Source organism: Fundulus heteroclitus, chromosome 6 (genome assembly GCF_011125445.2).
Source record: "Fundulus heteroclitus isolate FHET01 chromosome 6, MU-UCD_Fhet_4.1, whole genome shotgun sequence".
Classification (NCBI taxonomy): Eukaryota; Metazoa; Chordata; class Actinopteri; order Cyprinodontiformes; family Fundulidae; genus Fundulus; species Fundulus heteroclitus.
The window spans coordinates 29663084-29686232 of record NC_046366.1 but is presented as its reverse complement, the minus strand read 5'-3'; the positions used below and the strand labels follow the sequence as shown (position 1 = coordinate 29686232).

Below are 23149 nucleotides of genomic sequence, written 5' to 3'. Positions count from 1 at the left end.
GTTCTTTTGTCTGCGCTGATGCTTTCCATATTTAGACCAATACATGTTTAAACTTAAATCCATTTTTTATTCTAACTAAAACTAAATTATTTAGTGGGTTAATATGATTTTTTGGTAGGTCAAGGAAAGTTTTTCTGCTTTTTAATATTGTATCTTGGATTGTTTTCCTTCTTCACATGACTTATTTAGCTCACTTTGTTTCATTGCACATAATTAGTATTAAAATGGACACATAGGTCCCGATCTTCAAAGATTTCAAATAAGGAGCTCCAAATTGTGCGGTGGGCGTGGTGCGCCTAATCTTTAAAGACTGCGTATCAGGTGGATAAGACGAGCAAAGCAGATTTTAAATGAGTAAATTACGTCCACTACTGGCTGTTTGGGATCTGCTGTAAAAGAAAGACGAGGATCTAATCCTTCACATACACTCTCCAGACACCCAGGACGCACAAAGCCCTTTTTTTTTTTTTATCAATAGAGAAGGAAAAAGTTGTTTTGTCAGCAGAATTCCTGCAAAAAAGAAAAAAATCTTTATGTCTGAGTTTAATAACGAAATATTACGGTTGTCAGTTCAGATATGCCACCGTTTATCATTATTCTAGGCCATGCCAAAAGCAACAGCTTTCAGCCGCTGTGGACTGAAAACCCTCACTGCAAAAATAAATCTAAAAATAAGAAAATTCTTCTTGAAATGAAAGTATTTTTCCTCTATTTGAGCAGGTAAATAGGACTATTTGCCAATGGAATAAGATTTTTGCACTTAAAATAGGAACAGTTCATTTCCATCATCTTATTTCAAATGCATTATATCTAATAATCTTACTTTAGGGGTAAAAATACTCATTCCATTGGCAAATAATCTTATTTACCTGCTCAAATCAAGGGCAAGTACATTCATTTTAAGAAAATTTGCCAGGGGTAGCTTTGGACCAGCAACTGCTAAGCAACCCAAGATGTTTGTTATGGAAACCGAAAATACACCGTAGAAATTTATTAATGGGTTCATTTTAATTTCAAATATAAAGATTGCTCAACACAGTCATTAATTAACTCCTTATGTTTTTTGACTTTGGACAAATCTCACGATATCATGTAAGGGAGGATAACGTGAATCGGTAAAGCGGTAAACTTGTAGGACAACGACGAGTTTGAACACAGAGAAGTTTCTGTCTGTCATATAGTAACTGCTCAGCTACCGCAATGAAAAAATTTACATATCAAACATAAATCCTGGAAAAACTGACCCTGCCAGCTCCTCTCCGACCCCCCTCTGAGTCTGGGAGCGTCATTCATCTCCAAACAGCTGGATTTACCTCCACAAACTGCTCACAGCTGCTGCTTTAGACAAAATAATATACGCCAAGGTAACCCCAAAATAATTTAATACAAAATAACTGCGCTTTGATGATCTCTGGAAATCCCGGCAAACCTCCACGGAGAAGCTGGTATAGCTGACGGATTGGATAAGGGGACGTTCTAAAACGCTTAACGTGAAAAAGCTTAACGTGGCTTAAGGTAGGAAAACAACGAGGAATCATCACCAAATTTCGCATGGCCATATCTTGTCATGAAGACTTAAGCCTGTCAAAAAAAAAATAAACCAAAATCCAACGATTATAGAAGATATCTCACATTAACGTTTTCTTCTTCATTGGCGCCTATGGCGAGAAAAAGGCTTAATGTGGTTTAATGCACCTAATCAACGATCAATGATCACCAGATTTCTCTTTCATATTGCTCCTAATAAGCACATAAAACTGTCAAAATGTCAAACCCAAAGTCCAATTATTATGGACGTTATCTAACATTAAGCGTTTCTGCCTCATTGAGGCAAAGGAAAAAGCTTAACGCAATTCAATGCACCTAAACAACGCTCAGTGATCACCAAATTTCTCTCATATATTGCTCCTCATAAGTACATGAGACTATCAAAAAATCAAAACCAAAGTCCAATTATTATGGACGTTATATGACATTAAGTATTTAATAGAGGCTGGCTATATGAAAAAACTTAACGTGGTTTAATGTACCTAAACAACGTTCGGTGATCACCAAATTTCTCTCTCATATTGCTCTTCATAAGCACATAAAACTATAAAAATATTGAACACAATATGAAGAGAAATTTGGTGATCATTGATCGTTGATTAGGTACATTAAGCTACGTTAAGTTTTTTCACGTTAAGCGTTTTTCACGTTAAGCGTTTTAGAATGTCCCTGGATAAGTCACAGAGCCCGTATTGGAAGGGAGTTGTGGATAACCTGTGGATCCGTTTTTCTACAATAACCAGACGTCCCAACAGGGACAGTCCCCGTTCTGGACAATCTTTGTCCTTCTAAAATGTACCCAGACATTTAGCCGTTTTATGAATGAGAGCTAGGCCTGAAGGTGCACAACGACAGCTGTAGTGGGAGCTTGTTGCGCTGCTGTGAGGGTAACAGAGACCGCGGCCAACGCCCCACGCACACGCTGTCAGACCTGCAGAGCGCCCTTCCCTCCTTTCAGAGCGGCTCCGCTGCAGTCGCTGCCATCCAGCATGGTGCAAATGTTTTATCCCAGGATTACAGGCGTTTTGCTTTTTATTCTGTACAAGCATGTCACAATGATTAAGATCATGTTTGGTATTTTTCCCCTCGGTGTAATTGCGTGACGATTCATACCCTCATCTATGGATCATTACTGAAAGAACAAGATACACAAGCATCTGAAATGAACTTCCTCCGGCCATAGAGAGAGGTGGAGGAACTCTGTTAACCGGGGGAGCTCAAAGTAGAGCCTCTGCTTCTCCACGCCGACAGGAGTCAGTTGTGGTGGTTTGGGCATCTGATCCGGATACCCCCTTGTTACTTCCCTTTGTTTTTTTTTGGGCACCTCTCACTGAGTGGAGACCCAGGAAAGACTCAGAACTCATTGGATGGACTATATACTCAAGAGGATCCTCCTGAAATACATCAAAGACGCCATCCCTGCTGACATGGACAGCCTGCAGTTTACCTTCAGCAGGGGTCTGCAACCTTTACAGTCTAAAGAGCCATTTTGCCTACAGTCCACTTTATTTAAACTCGTTCAGAGCCACAAATGTTGCCTGGCTTTTTGAAAAAAGAGAAGTTATAATTTTTGATAAATATGTTGTCATCGTTAAGAAACGTCCTTTTATGTCTATCAAAAAAAAAAAAGGATGGACGGTATGTTGATATTTGTGGATAATGATGTGGGAAAAAAATCTGAGTTTCCAACATAATGAAAAAATATTGATTTAAAATTAAATATTTCTGGCACTTTAGGCATCATTCTGTTGTGAAAATTAAAAGCAATTATTCAAAAAAATGCTAAAACCTGCACTTATTATCATTATTACCTTTAATACCATAATAAAAATATAATTTGTGGCCAAAGTTATTAAGAGCCTCAGGTTGCAGAGCCCTGACCTACAGGAAGAATCGCTCCACGGGGGATCTGTCTCTTTAGTGCTTCACTCGGCTCTGGCTCATCTCCAGCATCCGAACACCTGCAGTACATCAGGATCCTACTTCAGCTCAGCCTTCAACACCGTGCTACCAGACATGTTGGCTCTGGAGCTCCACAACCTGGGATTATCTCCACTGCTCTGCTTCTGGATCACTGACATCCTCACCAACTGATCCCAGGTGGTGAGGATGGGGAAACTCACATCTGTCCCACTGATCCTCAACACTGGAATACCGCAGGGTTGTGTCCTCGGCCTCTTTACCCTCAACAGGTCCACTGTCCACCCCACAAACATGGTGGTGAAGTTTGCGGATGACAACGCTGTGGTGGGTCTTATTTCCAATAATGATCAGAACCACTACAGGGAGGAGGTCCACAGTCTGGCACAGAGGTGCTCCAAGGAGGTCAAGGAAGAATGAACAATAGTGGAGTTAGTTTAAACTGTAACTATTTTCAAATGTTAAAATGTGCGCCCTCGCCCATTAAATGACGGAGATAGGCACCATCCCCCCTTGCGACCCCATGAGGGATAAGTGTGTCAGAAGATGGATGGATGGATGTTTAAATGGGACAGAAACATAATAGGTTTATATTTTCAGAATTAGTATTTTTTAATACAAAAAAGGGCGCCAGTCAGGTCAAGTTACAAAGTCAAAAATTAACAGCAATATTTTGGGTTATTTAGCCTGTCATAAGTGGAATGGGGGAAATGGGGATTCGTTTTTCAAAGTCATGTGTTCACCAAGTCATTCTTACATTTATAAATGTCACACTTCCAAACTAAATATTTAGTCAACAAGCTAAATATTTAGTTTGGAATAGTGACATTTCCCCCCCCTCCCTTTATATATGATGCCAGCTGTGAGATCCCTCGCCCACACAGAGTTGTACCCCAGGCTTATCTAAGACCCGACAACAAAGACGCTGATAATGGCGATGATGGTGAAGCAGATGTAATTTGGCCTCATCTACCAACGTTAAGACAAAAAAGACAAGAACTTAAAATATTAACTCCTGAGTGCAGTAGATGTTTTCTTGCTGCCATCCAGCTATCTGTGGCACAAATGTACAGTACAATTCTGTATTAGGAGTCCAAATTTGACTTTACGCTACCTACTTAACGCTTTGTGCAAAGTTAGTTAACTGATCATAGCTGAAAAAGACTCAACTACTACAAGAAGTTTCATCATACAGATATCCAAAACACATAAAACAATAAAACACAGCAGAACTAGCATCGGCATTACTCTTTCATTTAACCGCTAAGCATACAACATTGACTTACCTTATACAGATGAACATGCGGTAGTTCCTGGTGTGTTCAGCTGCTCGGGTGGACCACGTGGCTTTATCCATCTTTTTTTTTCTTTCTAGACTCTTATTAGGTTTTGGGAAAGAAACAAACTGTATTCCACCTTCTAAACATTTAGGATAACTTATGTCTGAATTGTACTTTCCCCTCTGACAACTTTTAACCATTTTTACCCTTTTTTTTAAACGAGGTCCCTCTGACAGCAATGCATTCGTAATACAAAGCCCAGTGTGCTGTTCCACAGGTAAGGGAACACTTTGGGACAAATTACGATCGTTGATTGGTCATCCTAATAACGAGTCTCCAGGATCGCTCCACAGGCGGTGTCACCTCCTGCGGCCTCCGGCCACACATTTGGACCTATGCTGCCTCAGATGCCAGGAACAAGCGGCCCTGATTGAGAGTTACTGAGATTGCTGCTACACGCCTTGGTAAGGACGGCTCAAGTCTAGAATTCAAACGATGAGAGAAAAACAGATTTGCATGGATAGTTTCTCATGTAGGTCTGAAAAGCAAATCAGCAAGGGAAGGCGGAACAGAGCAAGGACAGCAAGTTTGGATAAACCTTAAGAATGGGTGACCATGTTTTGATTTACACAAAAATAATAAAGAATGATACTCTGCTTACTTAAAGAAGTATTATAATTTTAATATATTTAAAGTATACCTTCTCTGTGTGGTTGGAAACTGTTTTTAAATAAACTTCAAATAGGGTTTTTAAAGTCAAGTATAAACGTTACTTTGAAATCTCTTGAATTAAACAATGATGGGTATGATTATTCTGTGTCAGAAGATTGTCCTGCAGCAATACCTGCTCACCTTTTGAGGCATATTGGACAAATAAACAAAAATATGAAATACCACCCACCAGCTCAGGATGACGTCAAACACAGGAAATAATATTCCACACATCACACCAGTCAATTTACGTACACCTATAAGGCTTATTATTCCCGTGAAAAACAATGAAAACCAGACATTTCTATTCATCTATGAATCCCCATCCTTGAATATTTTTGCCAGGGGATGTTTGATGTTAAATACTATACTAATTGTGTAATGTTTATAAGCCAGCTTGTCACTTGTTCGGTGCTAAATCACATCCTATTTCAGCTGCATCTTTGTTCCTTTGTCTTTTATTATTTTTATTGTTGAGCTGTAAATTCTGATTTAATAGATGAAGTTAAGTCTAAATACTTGCTCCCTGTTAAAGAAGGCTTCTTTATAGTGTCTACGTTTTTAAGTTTGTTGGATTTAAAAAAAACTTGAGTTCACTTTAACATAGTTTTTATGGATGTTCATTCAAGATTCATATATTATATTTTTAACTTCTTTTTCTTTCTGTCAGGTCTCGCTTAAAAAAGGGAGGATGACTTCCTGGTTAAATAAAAGTTAAATAAAAAATCAATAAAAGGTGGGCAAGACTAAAGAGTGAAGGAAAATATGTATTGCTGGTTATGTTTTTTGAGCCTCGTACAAATACCTGCATAGATTTTCCATTGAAGAATAGGTTTAAATCTAAAAAACTTAGTATGCTCAAATAAAAGCAGATGTATGAAACTGCAGGCACATCAGCAGGATGGATCCAAGCCTGTCGGCTTCGTACATCCCAGTCAACTTGGAAATCTACACAAATAAGCAAATTACCAGGCCCCTATTCTAAGGCAAACACATTTAAACATGTAAAAAGATGTAAAGATGCAGGTTTACTTATGTAAAGTGTGTGATAGGAACCCTCTCTCTTGAACTACTGATTACCATTTACGAACACAATCATGATGTGTTTTCTGATGTGCATCCAGCCTGTGGGTTTAAAACTGCAGCCAAAAAGGATTGTTAGTTTGCCTTTCACATAATTTACAACATGAGTTGTAGATTGATGCACTTTAAGCTGTAATAGCAGATCTGGGTCAAACTTACTTTAGGTTCTGCTTATTACAGTTTTCTCTTCCCAAATCTCTAAGATGAAGGGTTTCATCTTCCATGGATCTGTTGCTAACTTCAAACTGCAGCTGACCCATGTGTGAGTTCAAAATAAAAAACTTCCTTGACAGCTCAAATCTTTGTTCACATGTCTGTTTGTACTAAGCAGGTTTCCTTGAATGGACGGAGGAATCAAGGTGGTGTTTGTTGTGATCATTAATCTCCAGAATCATAAGAATTCAAGCTAACCGGCTGCCAGAGGTAAAGATGAATACGTGGTTAAAGAGTGTTAGTTCTTTTGAATATTGTAGGTAAGACAAAAACTAAATAGATACCTCCATTGATCAAAGTGCTGAGCTCCATATTCTTTCTTTAAACATGTTTGGACTTCCATTAACTGACCATCATAAATAGATCTACTTTAAATCGTCTTGCTACAGAAAAGTGGTATTTAATATACTGGCCTTGCCTCAAATCAGATTTAATGAAGAAAAATACACTGTCAGATTAGGAGAATGTAATTGAGTAATTGTAACTAGTTACTACCCACCTCTGGTAGTAAGTACTCTGGTCAGAGGGAAACATTGGTTAGAAAATTTAGTAGAAATAAAGTCAAATTAGAGGTTAAAGTTTTTTTGTAGATGTTTTAAATTCCTAAAAAGAACAGGTACTGTATATAGAATATAATGTAGAAATAGTTATTAGTATTTACTCCAATCCAGAAGGTGGCGATAATGGGCATAAAGTTGAGTGCCAACGGCCATTAAAAAAAGAAGAAGAAGAATTTAACCCAAGAAGAAGAAAAGAAAAGCCGAACGATCATGCATGATAGCCAATAGTGTCCCATAATGGTAATCATATACTTGTTTTTCCACGTTCACCTGATGTTTTAGAGTATAATGTTGCAGTGTAACTCTGTTCAGATGTCCCTTTGTCCTCGTCTCGTTTAAATCTCGCCGTAAACCTGACCGATACTCCGTGATAGCAGCTAGCATCAGCGTTAGCATTAGCTGCCTGTCAACAACATTCGTTGTTTTTTTTCTTCATCGAACAATTAAATTAGCGGCTGGAGTTCAGCTCTGGTGTTTTAGGGGGTCGTGTTTAATGCTGTCGGTGCTCCTCGGACTGTTTTAAGCTGTTTTTGTGTTTTATTTATTTACGTCAGAGTGCTCAACTGAAAGATGTCATCATCAAGCCCGACGCTCCCAGCTCCCTGCTGCTGGACAAGCATGCAGACTACATCGCTGCCTACGGCTCCAAGAAGGATGATTATGTGAGTAAAGCTTTATTTACCCCCTCAGATCTTAGCTCATATCGCTCCTCACCATTTTAAAGTACACGCCGAGTCAATAAAAACACATGCTAATGTTAAACTGTGAGGCTGGGCGCGGTTATGACGAATAAAACTTAACTTCTGAAACTGCAATCGTTGAAATATCTCCTTTGCGCAGACTGGTATGTAAAATATTCCTTTAAATGTCTTGTATAGTACGTTTTCCTCCATTTCTTAGCAGCTGGCAGATGATAAACAGCCAGTTTCATTCAGTATTTTAATTAAACAAATTGTTATTTTTTTCTGTAAATCATTGTAGATCCAAAACTTAAAGCATTTTACATGTTTGCCTTACTAAAAGAAAGGCAACCAGTTAATGAAATTAATTTGTGCTTAAATGAAAGAAAAGATTGGAAATGGGCTCTATTCTCACCAATTTTATTATGATTTGGATCACTTTTAGTTTTCTCTTAATTGATTGCTGTATTTAGCCAAGTTGAGTAAATTAAAATTAAAAGCAAATTTAAATAAATTAAAAGCAGATTTAGTGCACAAAAGTCTGTTTTTGAGTAAAAAGTCACTGAATAGATGTGAGTGTATTTGCAATGGAATTAAAGAGAATGTAAAAAGTGATGTTATTAAAAGACAAAAACCTTGTTTTGCACCAAACATTTTAGATTGTAAGAAGACTTTAAGTTGTTGGTAATAATAAAAGTACAAAGTCTCCATTCTCCAGATTGTGAAACCTGAGCGGTGGATCTCTGAAGCTCTTCCAAAGTCAATATGGGCATCTTGGCTGCTCCTCTGAATAAATGTTCACCTCAGCCATTAACTTTCAACTTTTTGGTATACCACATTTTTCAGACTATAAGGCGCACTTAAAACCCTTAAAATTTCTCACAAATCGATGGCGCGCCTTATATATGATCACCGTTATGCTTACTGACTGATTTTATGTGGTGCAATGCGCTCAAAAATCTGTCAAAATGTGTAAGTACGACTTTGGTTAGCAAAGAAACCGCTCCGCTTAATGGACATTCGGAGCACTACAGTACACTGTGTCACTACCTGAAAGGACCCCTGAGCTGTCTACAAGACTGCCTGACTGTAATGTCTAAACTAGAAGTGCATTCATGTAAGGCAACATGCACCCCGGAGTACGCGCTAGCAACAATAATTCAATATAAAAGTTGCGTTTATTTTGGCCTCATGTTAGAAACAGGACTTTGTAGTCCAACTACTCTGTCTGTCTGTGGAGGGGTGGAGTGGTTTTACACACTTGGAAAGAATGTTTAATGCGCCTTATAATCCGGTGCGCCTTATGTTCCGAAAAATACGGTAAACTGCTTTAAAGAAAAATCTTGTTGGCCAGCATATTAAATGTTGCTCAGTATTGCGACTGTTGATGAGGTGAGCAGCTCTAATGTGGGGTTGTCTACGGTTGGAGACAATAAAAAGCAATCTAATAAAATCTTTTCCCCCGTCCACATGATCAGTAGGATCACCAGCTCCCCTACCTGCTCTATAGGCGATCTTTAAAAGGCTATAACTTCTAAGATCTCCTATGATCCCGTTATGCCTGACTGCCTCCTGTCTAACGGTATCTTAAGAAAAGCGTTAGTAAAACTAACCCTGTGGTGGCGCTTGTCCAGGAGTACACGCTGTCTGAGTACCTGAGGATGAGCGGCATCTACTGGGGGCTGACGGTGATGGACCTGATGGACCAGCTGCAGCGGATGAACCGGCAGGAGATCATAGACTTCATCAAGGCCTGTCAGCACGAGTGCGGCGGCATCAGCGCCAGCATCGGACACGACCCTCACCTGCTCTACACCCTCAGTGCCGTCCAGGTGACTGCAGATGTTTCTCTTCCCTCGGAGAAAACGACCCTCAGTTATCCCTAAAACGTTAGGATTTCTTTCCTTTAGCATTATTTGCTGATCGATTAAGATCCTAGGGCTGGACGATATAGAATAAAGCATATCGATAAAATAGAAATCATATTGATCGATATCGATAATTATCAACAAATTCAAAACATTTATTTCAAGTGCAGCCCTTGACATTTTATGATGTTGCTTAGCAACCTATTTTTAGCTACAGAAGACACAAACGCTGATTTCAAACTAAACCCTTTATTCAATAAACTTTTTACCAAAACTACAAGTTTTTAAAAAGGAAAAAAGAACACCTGCCCCCCTCCCGTCTTTGAAGGGGGCGGAGCTTAGTGACAAGGCATTCCTGGGTCTGTTTTGTGATTGGTTGGGATGATATAACGACTGTAATATTAACCTACATGATAGGCTAGAATGCATAAAGAAGGAAAACCTTTATTCTATTGAACTTTTTATTGAACATTTTTTTTCTATCATCGATATATATTGTTACTGAATTATCGTCCAGCCCTATTAGATCCTTTTAATAATTTTTTTTCAGGACTTTTTACTTTTCATTTTCATGCAAAACCGTGTTACAGTCTTCAGAACTAGTTTAGATTCAGGCTTTTATTCACTTTTTTAAATTTTTCTTTGTGGCTGACTGTCCTCTTTTGTTTCGGTCTGTCTCAGATCTTGTGTCTGTATGACAGCGTGGACGCCATCGATGTGGACAAAGTGGTGGACTACGTCAAAGGACTCCAGCAGGAGGACGGCTCGTTTGCAGGGGACAAATGGGGTAACCGATCTGATTTCTTATATTCCTTTACATCTTTTGCTCGTCAGCTTTTATTTTTTCAGCCGACATTGACTGTGTTTGCTGTTGAAACACCTAAACTCTGAACTGCTGAGTTTTTTTTTTCTTCCTGATCGATGCGTCTGAAGTTCACCCTGTGCTTCTGTTTGTCTTTTCTCAGGAGAAATTGATACACGGTTTTCTTTCTGTGCCGTTGCTACGCTGGCATTGCTGGTAAGTGTTTGTTCCCTATGAGTTAAAAATAAACTTCATAGAGCCAATAAAGATGTTTAGAAGCAACCAGATACAACAATTGTCGTGTAAAGCTCAGACAGGTCTGTATCATTCAAGTAATTTCAGTTTGTCAGGCAGCTCTTTGGTTTTATTTATGAAGAAATCAACAACCAGAAAAATGTAATAAACTACATTACAAAACGTAGTAAACGCACACAGGCGTTCTTTTTTTATGAAAGGTAACATAGAAAGCAGGTTTCAACTGATTTTATTCATTTAGGGAAAATAAATGTATCCAAAACAACCTGGAAATCTGTAAAAATATAATTGACCACCCTGGTAAATTGTTTAACTAGAGCGGGGAGATAAATTAATTTAATGGTTAATTCAAATTCACAATTTAAGATTCAATTTTTTGGAAAATGTGGATTTTATTTTGCCAATGCACTCACTGGGCTTCCATGAAGAGAATGAGATGCAGCGCTGAATACATGTTTAGGAAAATATATTGTCATAATATTTTAAAGAGGAAACCTTTTTTATCATAAGAGGAGGCCCTTTATTTTACTCATTTACATATTTTAAGTTAGTTTGAAGTAAATCCTGTTCTTAACTATGTGAAACCGCTAGCAGCAAACATTTTGTTGTATTTTTATTGTTTACAACGACAGGGCCGCCATCTTGTTTCACTGCTTGTATTTAGTTGCACTTTGAATTCAGGTCCACTACCAGGTGAAATGCTTGAAATAAGAGTAGGTTTTTAAAATGATTTCTTTAATTTCTTTATGTGGAAAGGAAGGGAAAAAATCGGTTAACCGGATTTGTTATAGCAAAATCGGATATTTTATTTTTAAGCCATATCGCCCAGCCTTGGTATTAACTGTGATTACTGCCAACTCTGTAGAATCTTTACTTTATATTAATAGGATCTGCTTGACAATACCAAGTAGGCTAAATGGTTTCAAAAATCAACAAACTAATATAAATCCAACAGGTGAGAAATAAAGTCATCAGCATCTGTCAGATGGAAATGGTTACTGGTTAATGGTTAATACTTTTAAGGCTTCGTGACTACAGTGAAGCACAGTGAGACTCATAATCAATAAATACGGTGGTGGACCTTCCCAGAACATCTAAAGCTCTGCAGGCCTCACTTACTTCAGGTCAGATCAGAGTTCACGATTCAGCAGTAAGAGAGAAACGGCCTCTGTGGGAGAACTCTAAGGTAAAAAGCACTGCTGACCTAAAAGAAAACAAAGGACCGCTTCACCCCCCCCCCCCCCCCCCCCCCAAAAAAAATAAAAAAACTTCTAGATGGTCCCCAAGATTTTGGTGAAATATTCTGTCGCCTGACTAGACAAAGGTGGATTTTTTGGAAGGCTGGCATCCTGATAGCTCTGATGTAAAACTAAGAGCATTCCAGAAGAACGACCATCATGCTGACTGTCCAACATGGCGGAGGCAGAGTGATGGTCTGGGACGCCTTTGCTGCTTCAGGCGACGTGGCGTTGTTGATGGAACCGTTGTGTTACGCAGCAGAACCACGATCCAAAGCACACCAGCAAGTCCTCTAAAGGTTAAATAAGAAAACTAAATGAAGGGTTAGGATGGTCTAGTCCAGAGGCCTGCAACCTTTACAGTCTAAAGAGCCATTTTGCCTTCAGTCCACTTGAATTCAACTCGTTCAGAGCCACAAATGTTGTCTGGCATTTAGAAAAAAGACAAGTTGTAATTTTTGATAAAGGTCTACTGCAGGAAATATGTTGTCATCATTAAAAAAAACGTCCTTTTATGTCTATTTTGAGGTTTAAAAAAAGAGTTTCCAACATAATGAAAAAATATTGATTCAAAGTTAAATATTACTGGCACTTTTAGCATCATTCTGTTGTGAAAATTAAAAGCAATTATTCCGAGGAAAAAAATGCTAAAACCTGCATTTATTATCATTATTCCATTTAAATACCATAATATAAATATAATTTGTAGCCAAAGTTATTCAGAGCCACTGTAGAAGGTCCACAGGTTGCAGAGCCCTGGTCTAGTCAAAGTCTAGACTTAAATGTGAAAGAGTTGCTTTGGCATGGGTTAGGGCAGCAGTTTAACTAAAACACTTGATGGCAGTTTTCTCTAAATTTGGTCTGGGCCACAAAATGCCCTAAAAAAGCAAAAACAGAACCTCTGTATTCGTTTCGACAGCACCGGTCGATAGATGACTGTTTCCCTGGAGCTGAACGAGCAGGACTGTTTTTTTTTTTTTTTTACCTCGTTGTGATGGATTTTTGTGTTTTCGCCCGCCTCAGGGAAAGATGGACACGATAAACGTCGGCAAAGCTGTGGAGTTCGTCTTGTCTTGTATGAATTTCGACGGAGGTTTTGGCTGCAGACCCGGTTCAGAGTCTCACGCTGGTCAGGTGAGCTTCCTCCTTTACTTTTAATCATCTGAAGACAACTAAAATCTTTCTCAACAAAACCCCGTCAGGTTCTCTGTGCAACAACAAACGCCTTTTAAATGTACACCTGGGATAAAATGTGAATATTTTAATTCAGCAGCCGTGTGGTTAAAATCCAGCCTCTGCTTTTTTGCTCGTCAGATTTACTGCTGCACGGGTTTCCTGTCGCTCACCGGCCAGCTCCACCAGCTCAACGCAGACCTGCTGGGATGGTGGCTCTGTGAGAGACAGCTGCCGTCCGGAGGCCTCAACGGGAGACCGGAGAAGGTTTGTGGCTCTCAGACCATTTCTGACCGTCTGAGGAAGTCTCTGCTTTTTTTCTTTCTGGTTGTTCACACAGAGATGATTAATAAGCTGCACAGAAGAGGTTATAAAAAGTAATCAATATGGCTGCTGAACTCTCAGTATTAATTGATATCAGCAATGTTTTCTCTTCCCTGCTGATTTTAATCACTTCAATCCAAATAATCCTAATGTTATTTCCTTTATATGTTGTAAATGTGGATGTTTAATGGTTTCTGTTCTCAGTTACACTAACTGGGTAAAACTGTCTGATTTCACGGTGTTTGGAAAAGGGGCAAAGCTTCAAATTCAGAATAAAACATGGTTTTCCGTTATTGATGTCGATTTACACTTAGGTTGATCTATGCTGTGTTTTTTTTTTTTTTTAGTCTTAGTCCTACAGACATCAAATCCAAATCCTTTTTAGACCCGCACTCCTCTACGTTGAGCTTCGTCACGCTAACCGCTCTTCATTAATTGATGGCCAACATAGCAAAGCAGCCGAGTGTTGATTCATTATCATTATCTTTTTAACTCATCGGAATAAAAACAAGAACTGCTGCGAGTTACCAGAGTTTAACAGAAACCCGTGTTTACAATCACAAGTAACACATCATGACCCAAAAAGCCACATAAGGTGACTGCAGAGATCCACAGTTCAGGTGACAAGTGTTACTCATGCACTCCACAATCTGACCTTTCTAAAAGGTCTGCAGGGGGGAAAAAAGTCATACGTGCAAAAAAACAAACAAAAAAAAAAAAAACACAGGAAGTCCCATTTGCAGTTTGCCTTAAGCCAGGTAGTGGAAGACGGAGGAGACCTGTTCAAAGGCCAGAACTAAATTTAGCTGAAAATCTGTTGTTACAATGTATGTTTTAGAGAATAATCGGCAAAAAATTAGTTTTTATTTGTGTGAAGCTGGTAGAGATGTAACCCAAAAGACCTGCAGCTCCAGCTCAGACGGCTGGATACTAATATACGCCACACTTTTCAGATTTTATTTCACTTCCAGCTTTGCTCTACTTGTTATGTTGGTCTATCGCATAAAACCACGATTAAATTCCAGCTCGGCTGGTGGCTGTAACTTTACAGAATGTGGAGTTTTAGGTTTATGTATACTAAAGCACCATATGGGAAATTAGTTAGTAGTTGAAGGTGTGAGCAGATATTTGGATAACTAAACGCATCTTCAAGTCAGAAAAACAGCCCAACCCTGATGCTGGCTGAACTTTATGTTAAAAACAAACAGTGAAAGGTTTATACCCTGAATGCAGGAGCCCCACCTACCTTTAAATTCTCAGTTCACGTTTTTTTTTTTTTCAAAATGAACAGCCAGTTTTTATATTATCCAACACAAAAAAATGTTTAAATCTTTTCCCCCTTTGTGAGACAAAAAATTAACCCAAAGGGATAATTTGCCTAATATAAATAAATATAAAGGAAGAAAAATCTAGTTTTGTTACATCTCTGAATAACTTTTCTTCTGTGCACCGAAGAAATTTCATTTTTATTAATCAAACATAAAGAATAATGTCCTAAAAAGATGTTTTTTGCTACAGAAGGATTAGCTGTAATGTGTGATTTGAGCCAAAGAGTTAGAAACAAACCTCCTTCTCTCCCTCTCAGCTTCCAGATGTTTGCTACTCCTGGTGGGTCCTGGCGTCTCTGAAAATCATCGGCAGGATCCACTGGATCGACAAAGACAAGCTGCGGCGCTTCATCCTGGCCTGTCAGGACGAGGAGACGGGAGGATTTGCTGACAGACCAGGAGACATGGTGAGGCGGCAGCGTGTCGGGACCGCAGTGACGTCCTGCTAATGCTGCACGTCACTCTACATTTACTCCCTTTTTTTTTCACACCGCGCTGAGAGAAAGTATTGACACCCTTCAAGGTCAGAGTTCATGATTCAGAAATAAAGACGGGACAAAAATGGCCTCCATGGGCGGGTTCTAAGGCCAAAATCACCTTAATGGACACAAAGACTCGTCTCACATTTGCCAAAACAAAACATCTAAATTTTGGGTGAATATTCTGTGGACTAATGAGAGAAAAAAGTGGAAGGTGACACATCTGCTCACATCTAAATAACAAAAGTTTGCTCACTTTGGCTGTGCAGCAGGACAAGGATCCACAGCACACCAGCAAGTCCAACCTCTGAAATACTTAAAAAGACGAAGGTTTTGGAGGGGCCTAGTCAAATTACGGCATTAAATCTGATTTAGTTCAGGGGTTACTAACCTTTTTTTTTAAAGTTGAGAGCTACTTCATTGGTGATGTGTCATATGAAGAGCTACCAGTACTGGTACTTTGAACTAGAAGAGTTCACCTTAACTTTATGTAGAATAAACACATTTTTCATGCTTTGTTATAGTCATTTTTAAATCTATAAATAAAATGTGAATAAACAGGAGGAGTAACAGAATAAAATAAGGTTCTAAGAAGCAGCTGACTGGTGGATTGTGCTTCTATTTAGAACAGGCTCATGGGCCCCACATGTGTTACTCAGGGGCTACTTGGTGCCTGCGGGCCCCCTGTTGGTTCTGGCTGAAATAAAACAATTCACCAAAGAAAGGTGGTCTAAAGTTCATCATAAGCAGTTGATGGTAGTTGACAACAGAGGAGGCACAGCTCGGTGTTAGCTTTAGCAGACAAGGCAAGGCAAGGCAAGGCAAATTTATTTATATAGCACAATTCAGTACAGAGACAATGCAAAGTGCTTTACATTATTAAAATATAGGAATAAAAGCAAGTAGGGATAGAATGTAGAAACAAAAAAAAGAAAATTTAAAAACAGTAAAACAGTTTAACTTGAACATTCAAAGGCAATTTAAACAAATGTGTTTTTAATCTCGATTTAAAGGAACTCAGGCTTTCAGCACTTTTACAGTTTTCTGGAAGTTTGTTCCAGATAAGTGGAGCATAGGAACTAAATGCTGCTTCTCCTTGTTTGGTTCTGGTTCTGGGTATGCAGAGTAGGCTGGAGCCAGAAGACCATAGTGGTCTGGAGGGTTTATACACTGATAACAAGTCTGTTAATTTTTCACCAGGACCAGATCGGTTTGGATAGATTAATTCCCTTAAAACTCTGCATGTTGTTTCCTCGCTTCCTCTCTGTCCTGATATCACATTTGTTTTGTAAACCCTAAGGGGAGAAATACTTTCTCACAGCTCTGGATGCCGTGGTCGTGCGATGCGCCACGTTTTGGGAGCTCATCCTGCACGTCTTTAACCTCTGACCCCCTCCTCCGCAGGTGGATCCTTTCCACACTCTGTTCGGCGTGGCGGGCCTCTCTCTGCTGGGCGATGAGCAGATCAAAGCGGTGAATCCCGTGCTGTGTATGCCAGAAGACGTCCTGCAGAGGGTCGGCCTGCGGCCCGACCTCCTCAGCTAGCACCCCCCCCCCCCCTTTCCGACTGGTCAAGCATCGTCATGATGAACTGGAACGCTGCCGCTCCCCATGAAGCCCCTCAGCCTGAGCTAGAACCACCGGACGCAGAGGACCACAGCGCCGCCGTGTGGCAGCCTCCGTACCTGTTCCCTGTCCGTCTTTATCTGTTTAACAGACTCACTCAGCCTTCTTGTTTAAATCCAGCAGTATGAGGGTTGTGAAGGAGACTCAGACATCAGAAAATGACATTCCTTCATCGCCTAACCCACTCGGGACGTCTCCAGGAGGAACTCCTTCAACTTTTACACATTTTCACACGTTAGAGCTACACACTGCAAAAAGGGAACTAAAAGTAAGTAAAATTTTCCTGAAATGAGTATATTTGTCCTTAATTTGAGCAAATAAATAGGATTATCTGCCAATGGAATGAGTATTTTTTACCCCTAAAATAAGATAATTACATATCCTACTCTTCAAATAAGATGACGGAAATTAACTTTTGTTATTTTAAGTGCAAAAATACTCATTCGATTAGCAAATAGTCTTGTTTACCTGCTCAAATCAAGGAAAAATACTAATTTTAAGAACATTTTCTTTTAGTTCCCTTTTTGCAGTGCAAACTTCACTGTTTTATTTGAATTTTAAGTGATAGACCCACGCAAAGTACGCCATAAGTGAAAAGTAGATAGAAAAAAAGTTACATTTTTACAGCTGAACGTCTTAAAAGTCTGGAAAGTATATATATATATATATATATATATATATATATATATAATATATATATAGATATATATATATATATATATATATATATATATATATCTCTATCTCTATATATATATATATATCCTTTTCATCTGCGTGGATTTTATTTATAGGTGGCATCGGGGTGAACTGAACCGTGCCCTATACGCTCTTTGTAGGTTTTTGTGGAAAAAACCATGTAGCATTTTTTCCTCCACAATTATGCATCATTTTGTGTTGGGTCTGTCACATAAAGTCCTAACAAAACCCGTCGTGTTTCGTGGCTGTAATGCATAAATATGACCAAGCGTTTTTATTTTGCCGGTCGTACACAAAGCAAGCAGCTTTAGAAAGCATCTATTAGTCGGACTCGGGCCAATTTCAGCATAAAAGAACAGATTTTTTTCCCCCGGTTGTATGCAGTAATGGAACGGCGGCGTCCATATATGAGAAGTGAGAGCATGTGTTAGTGGAGCGACCCCGGCCCGCTGCGATAATGGTCCGCCCGGCAGGAGAGGAACCGCAGGCGGCGCTGCAGACGGCTTTACGTCTCCATCATAACAAGCGGAGGAGAGGCTGTTTAAACAGGCGGCGGGCGGGGGGGCTCATTGTAACTGTAAATGTTTAATATTCCAGCTATTCTATTTATTGAAGTCTGTCACCCTGCAGGCAGCCATGTTGGTTCGGCCTCACACACAAAAAGAAATAGTTTCTGAGCAGATTTCACCGGATGGTTTTCAGTAAATCGTCTCGTTACCATTTCTCGTCTGAATCCCTGGTCGGTCAGCGCGCGTTGTTACAAAGCTTTATGGGAAAAGCGTCCGTGATCTTACGCTGGAGTCCAGAGTAAGAGACTAATGAGAAGTTAGGATTGTGATCGGCTGGAAAACGAACAGCGTTACTTTAGGGATAGTCTTCTATGTTTTAACAAATTAAAATGATGTGATTTAAACAGAGGTTTTGTTTCACTCTTCTTTACGTGACGCTGCGTCACTTCAAGGTTTCTGCTCTTTTGAAACTGGATTTAACTGAAGAGAACATTTTATCCCAGCAACTTATTACCGATTTAAGAAAAAACTTCAAGGTGTCTCTGACCTCTGATCTGTTTTTGTTTCCATTTAACTTTTTTTCCTCTTCTAAGGATCTATTAACTTTATTGCCCCCATTGGACCCTCCTATTACAAAATATACGGATTAGATGGCATTTTATTTAACAGCTATCAGTTGTGAAATGTAACTTTTTTATACTAGTCACCACTCATTACTTTATATTTTCCCTCTAAGCAGCCACATTTTTCTGTCGTCCTTTAAAGTCGCCTCCATCAGTCATTCTCCAGCCTTCCTGAGGGCCTGTTTTTGTTTCCTTAAAAAGAAATTCACTCTCATATTGATTTTAATATACCTCCAGAAATTACATTGCAGAACATCCTGTAGAAAGAAAAGCAGCGCAGGAAATCTATACATGAATCGAACGCTGCCCAACGCCTCAATAAGCATGAACACTTCAGGAACAAAGCAAAGGTTTGGCAGCTCTTTCTTTTCCAGTTTTATTATTTTTTTTATCTCTTCTGACAGAATCCTTTTAACATAGAGTAAAAATGTAAGCAAACTATAGTCTTTAGCGTCAACAGGATGGTTCACAGCCATAACAAAATGTTATTACTAGAAATCTGATCCCAGTCATGGTGTAAATTCACCCAATTTGTCCAGAAATTCCCAATTTTACCAGATTGTGATGTAATGGAAAAGGTAAACCTTTCCATCGTATAGATAATAATCACTTCAATGCAATCTTCCCTCCTAGGAGCTGCTGTCTTCAGCCTATTAATCCTATTAATGGCTGTTTTTTTTACTAGCCACAAACATATTTTGTGTGTGTGTGTGTGTGTGTGTGTGTGTATAAGCGTGTGGGTCCAAAACAGAGCAATGGATGCTGAGCAAATAACTCCTCCGACCTCAGCGGTGTCAGAGTAGAATCTGTAATTTCCTCCCATAAACCTGTAAATGATGATGATTCTGTTAAAGCAGCTACACTTCATCACTTATAGAGTCACTAGAATCTCCCCGAACCTTTAGACTCTTTAATTTTAAAGGGTTTAGGTTAGAACCTGGTGTTCTGACAACAAACTTGCCATCACAGAGTTTACACTGTGAAAATGAGTTATAATGGCTTCAAAGTCAGAAGACATAACATTCAGAGCTATTTAATAAATAGTCTGAGCAAGTCGTCCCAGAAGAGCATGAAGCAGCGGTACTTTAATCTGTTGACGGTCCACAGGGGGGCTGTTTGTTTTTTGATTTTTGCCACAGAACATAAATGGTTTAAATGCCAAATTCTGACTTTTAATGAAGGACTTACTCCCTTCTTTGCCTAAACAAAAAAATCTGAAAAGTTCATCTTTAGACTAGTTAAAACTGATAGGATTATTCAGGTTCTGAGGACAGCTCTGGGGGGTTTCATGATAGGAACAAGGATGTTGTGCTGATCCCGACCCGTGATTCAAAAATGGCACCGCCTGAAGTCCATAATGTTTTTGAGTTAATAATAAGCACACTTGTTTGCTTGCTTTATTAATTTCATAGGTAATAGAACCACGAAGATCCAGGCACTGTTATTAAAACAGACGTGGCAGCGCTCGTGCATTAAACTTGACTTTACAAATTCATTCAATTCAATTCCAATTTTATTTATATAGCACCAATTCATGAAACATGTCATCTTGAGGCACTTTACAAAGTCAAATTCAATCATATTATACAGATTGGTCAAAAATGTCCTATATAAGGGAACCAGTTGATTGCATCAAAGTCCCGACAAGCAGCATTCACTCCTGGAGAAGCGTAGAGCCACAGGGACAGTTGTCTGCATTGTACATGGCTTTGCAACAATCCCTCATACTGAGCAAGCATGAAGCGACAGTGGAAAGAAAAACTCCCCATTAACGGGAAGTAAAACCTCCATCAGAACCAGAACCAGGCTCAGTGTGAACGGTAATCTGCCTCGACTGACTGGGGGTTAGAGAAGACAGAACAGAGACACAACAAGAGAGACAAAAAAGCACAGAAGCACACATTGATCCAGTAATCTGTTCTACATTAGATGGTAGTAGCGGGTGAGCCGTCTTCCCTGGATGATGTCACAGTTAACAGAACGTCAGACCAGGTGTACCTACTATGAAGATAAAAGAGAGAGAGCAAAAAGTTAAAAGCTGAAATGACAACACGTAACGCATAATTAAAGAACAGTAGAACTCAGTAGAGTGAGAAAAATAGACCCTGATGTCCTCCAGTAGCCTAAGCCTATAGCAGCATAACTATAGAGATAGCTCAGGGTATGAGCCACTCTAGTTATAAGTTTTGTCAAAAAGGAAAGTTTTAAGATTAGTCTTAAAAGTAGACAGGGTGTCTGCCTCACGGACCAAAACTGGGAGTTGGTTCCACAGGAGAGGAGCCTGATAGCTAAAGGATCTGCCTCCCATTCTACTTTTAGAGACTCTAGGAACCACCAGCAGACCTGCAGTCTGAGAGCGAAGTGCTCTGTTAGGAACATACGGGGTAATCAGAACTCTGATATATGATGGAGCTTGATTATTAAGGGCTTTATACATTAGAAGAAGAATTTTAAATTCTATTCTTACAGGAATGAACCCATTTCCTGTTGGTGAGAATACAGAAAACTTTATGTAGATTTGAGTAAAGCAATAAATAAAACTCTGTCTTGGATCTGCAATGATTTACAGATTCGTCTACAAAAATCTTACATCTTCGACCATTTAAATAAAATATGAGTAGTTTATTAGTGAGCCGTTGTTGTTTTTTTCTTTCTTCTTTTAATCTAATTGATGATTTGTGGCCTGCTTGTACCTTCATCTTAACAGCTGTGGCCTTGGTGGTTAAATGACTTAGAACGTGATGAAACACAAACTCCTTTTAAACGTGTAAAATTAGGCCCACATTTAAAGTTCAAGGTTGCATGTCAGAAATAATCTAAAACACCACTTTCAGTCGAGAAAAGTGCATTTTTGTTGAAAGTGTATGAATAATTGGTGGTGGAGGAGTCGTGGTTTGCCACTAGATGGCAGCCTCAGCATTTTATACACACTTATTTTAACTTGCTTGCCATATATTTGATTTAATAATCCAGGGGTGTCAAACTCATTTTGGTTGAGGGGCCGCATTCAGCTTAATCTGATCTCGAGAGGGCCACACGAGTAAACTCATTGCAAGATTAAATAGAACTAATAAATGTGGACTTGTTGATTTTTATATTAAATGAATTTCACTTTTACACAATATATTATGAATAACCTCAGCGTTTTTAAGAAAAGTATGTGCAATTTCAACAATACTTTTACTCAGTTAAACATTTACTTGTGCATTATGCATAAGAACTGATCACAGTGATTGTACAATGTTGAAAAACATTTATTCACATTTTTTGGAACTTAAAAACACTGTCCTGCATGACAAAATACATCAAACAGATAAAAATTAAGAAATGATTTGAATTTTTCCACACCTGAAGCTTAATCTGCTAATTAAAACACAGCGCCCCTCGTGGAAAATATAGGAACTGCATATTTTCAATTAAACGAAGTACATGTTTTTTTTCAATAATTGTTTTATCATTCTCTTCCTTTTTATGTTGTCCACTTGTGAAAGTCAAATCTGATGAGCTCTTTGTGGCATCTTATTACCACATTGCCAGACAGGACACTTTTTTTTTAATAATGATAATGCATTTAGCCACAGGGCCGGACTAAATTGTTCGGCGGGCCGGATCCGGCCCGTGGGCCGTATGTTTGACACCCCTGTAATAATCGGACATTTTAGGCATTAAATCAGAACTTTAGTCAGAAATTTTGTTTTCATATCGTCTCAAGGCACAAAAATATAAAATTTGGCTTTAAAAAGATTGAAAAGAAACTGTAGTGTTGGTATGATTGGATTTTATTTTAGTAAAAATATATGAAATAGTAGAATGTTCTGGACAATTCTGAAGAACGAAAAAAGCTCCTCAATATCCTAAAAAGATTTGTTCCAGTATTGGGAGGTTCATGGAGAAAGCTGCGTCTAGCTGTGTTTGCGTGCAGATTGTTATTTATTTTAGCTTCCTGCCTGGTGGTTTGGCAGGAAGGCCTGATAGCTGCTCCTCCATGTGCTGCTGTGTGATTTGTGGCTCCTGCCAGGAGCCGTCGGTGTGAACAGACTGTTGTGTGGATGCATTGCTTCCTCCGTGACGCTTCCTGGGGCTCTGCAGACTGGCAGCTCGGTGATCCGCTGCACCGCCTGTGCTCCACCTCCCCTGCGGGCTTGGAGCGCCGCGATGGAGGAGTTTCTGTCCGGCTTTCCGTGGCAGCCTGTCAGAGGGGATCCCCGGCGACGCTCCGGGAGAGAGTTC

General features: G+C 39.3%; 1 protein-coding gene across 1 annotated transcript; it reads left to right on the top strand.

Annotated features, from left to right (window-relative positions):
* Window positions 1–7454: 7454 nt before the first annotated feature.
* On the top strand, window positions 7455–17099 carry rabggtb (Rab geranylgeranyltransferase subunit beta). Its single transcript, XM_012851867.3, has 9 exons — window positions 7455–7555; window positions 7870–7977; window positions 9630–9827; window positions 10545–10650; window positions 10829–10881; window positions 13182–13292; window positions 13473–13598; window positions 15241–15390; window positions 16867–17099. Exons 1-9 carry the CDS (start codon window positions 7553–7555, stop codon window positions 17005–17007), a joined length of 996 nt encoding a protein of 331 aa, XP_012707321.1. The 5' UTR covers window positions 7455–7552; the 3' UTR covers window positions 17008–17099.
* The last annotated feature ends 6050 nt before the right edge of the window (window positions 17100–23149 follow it).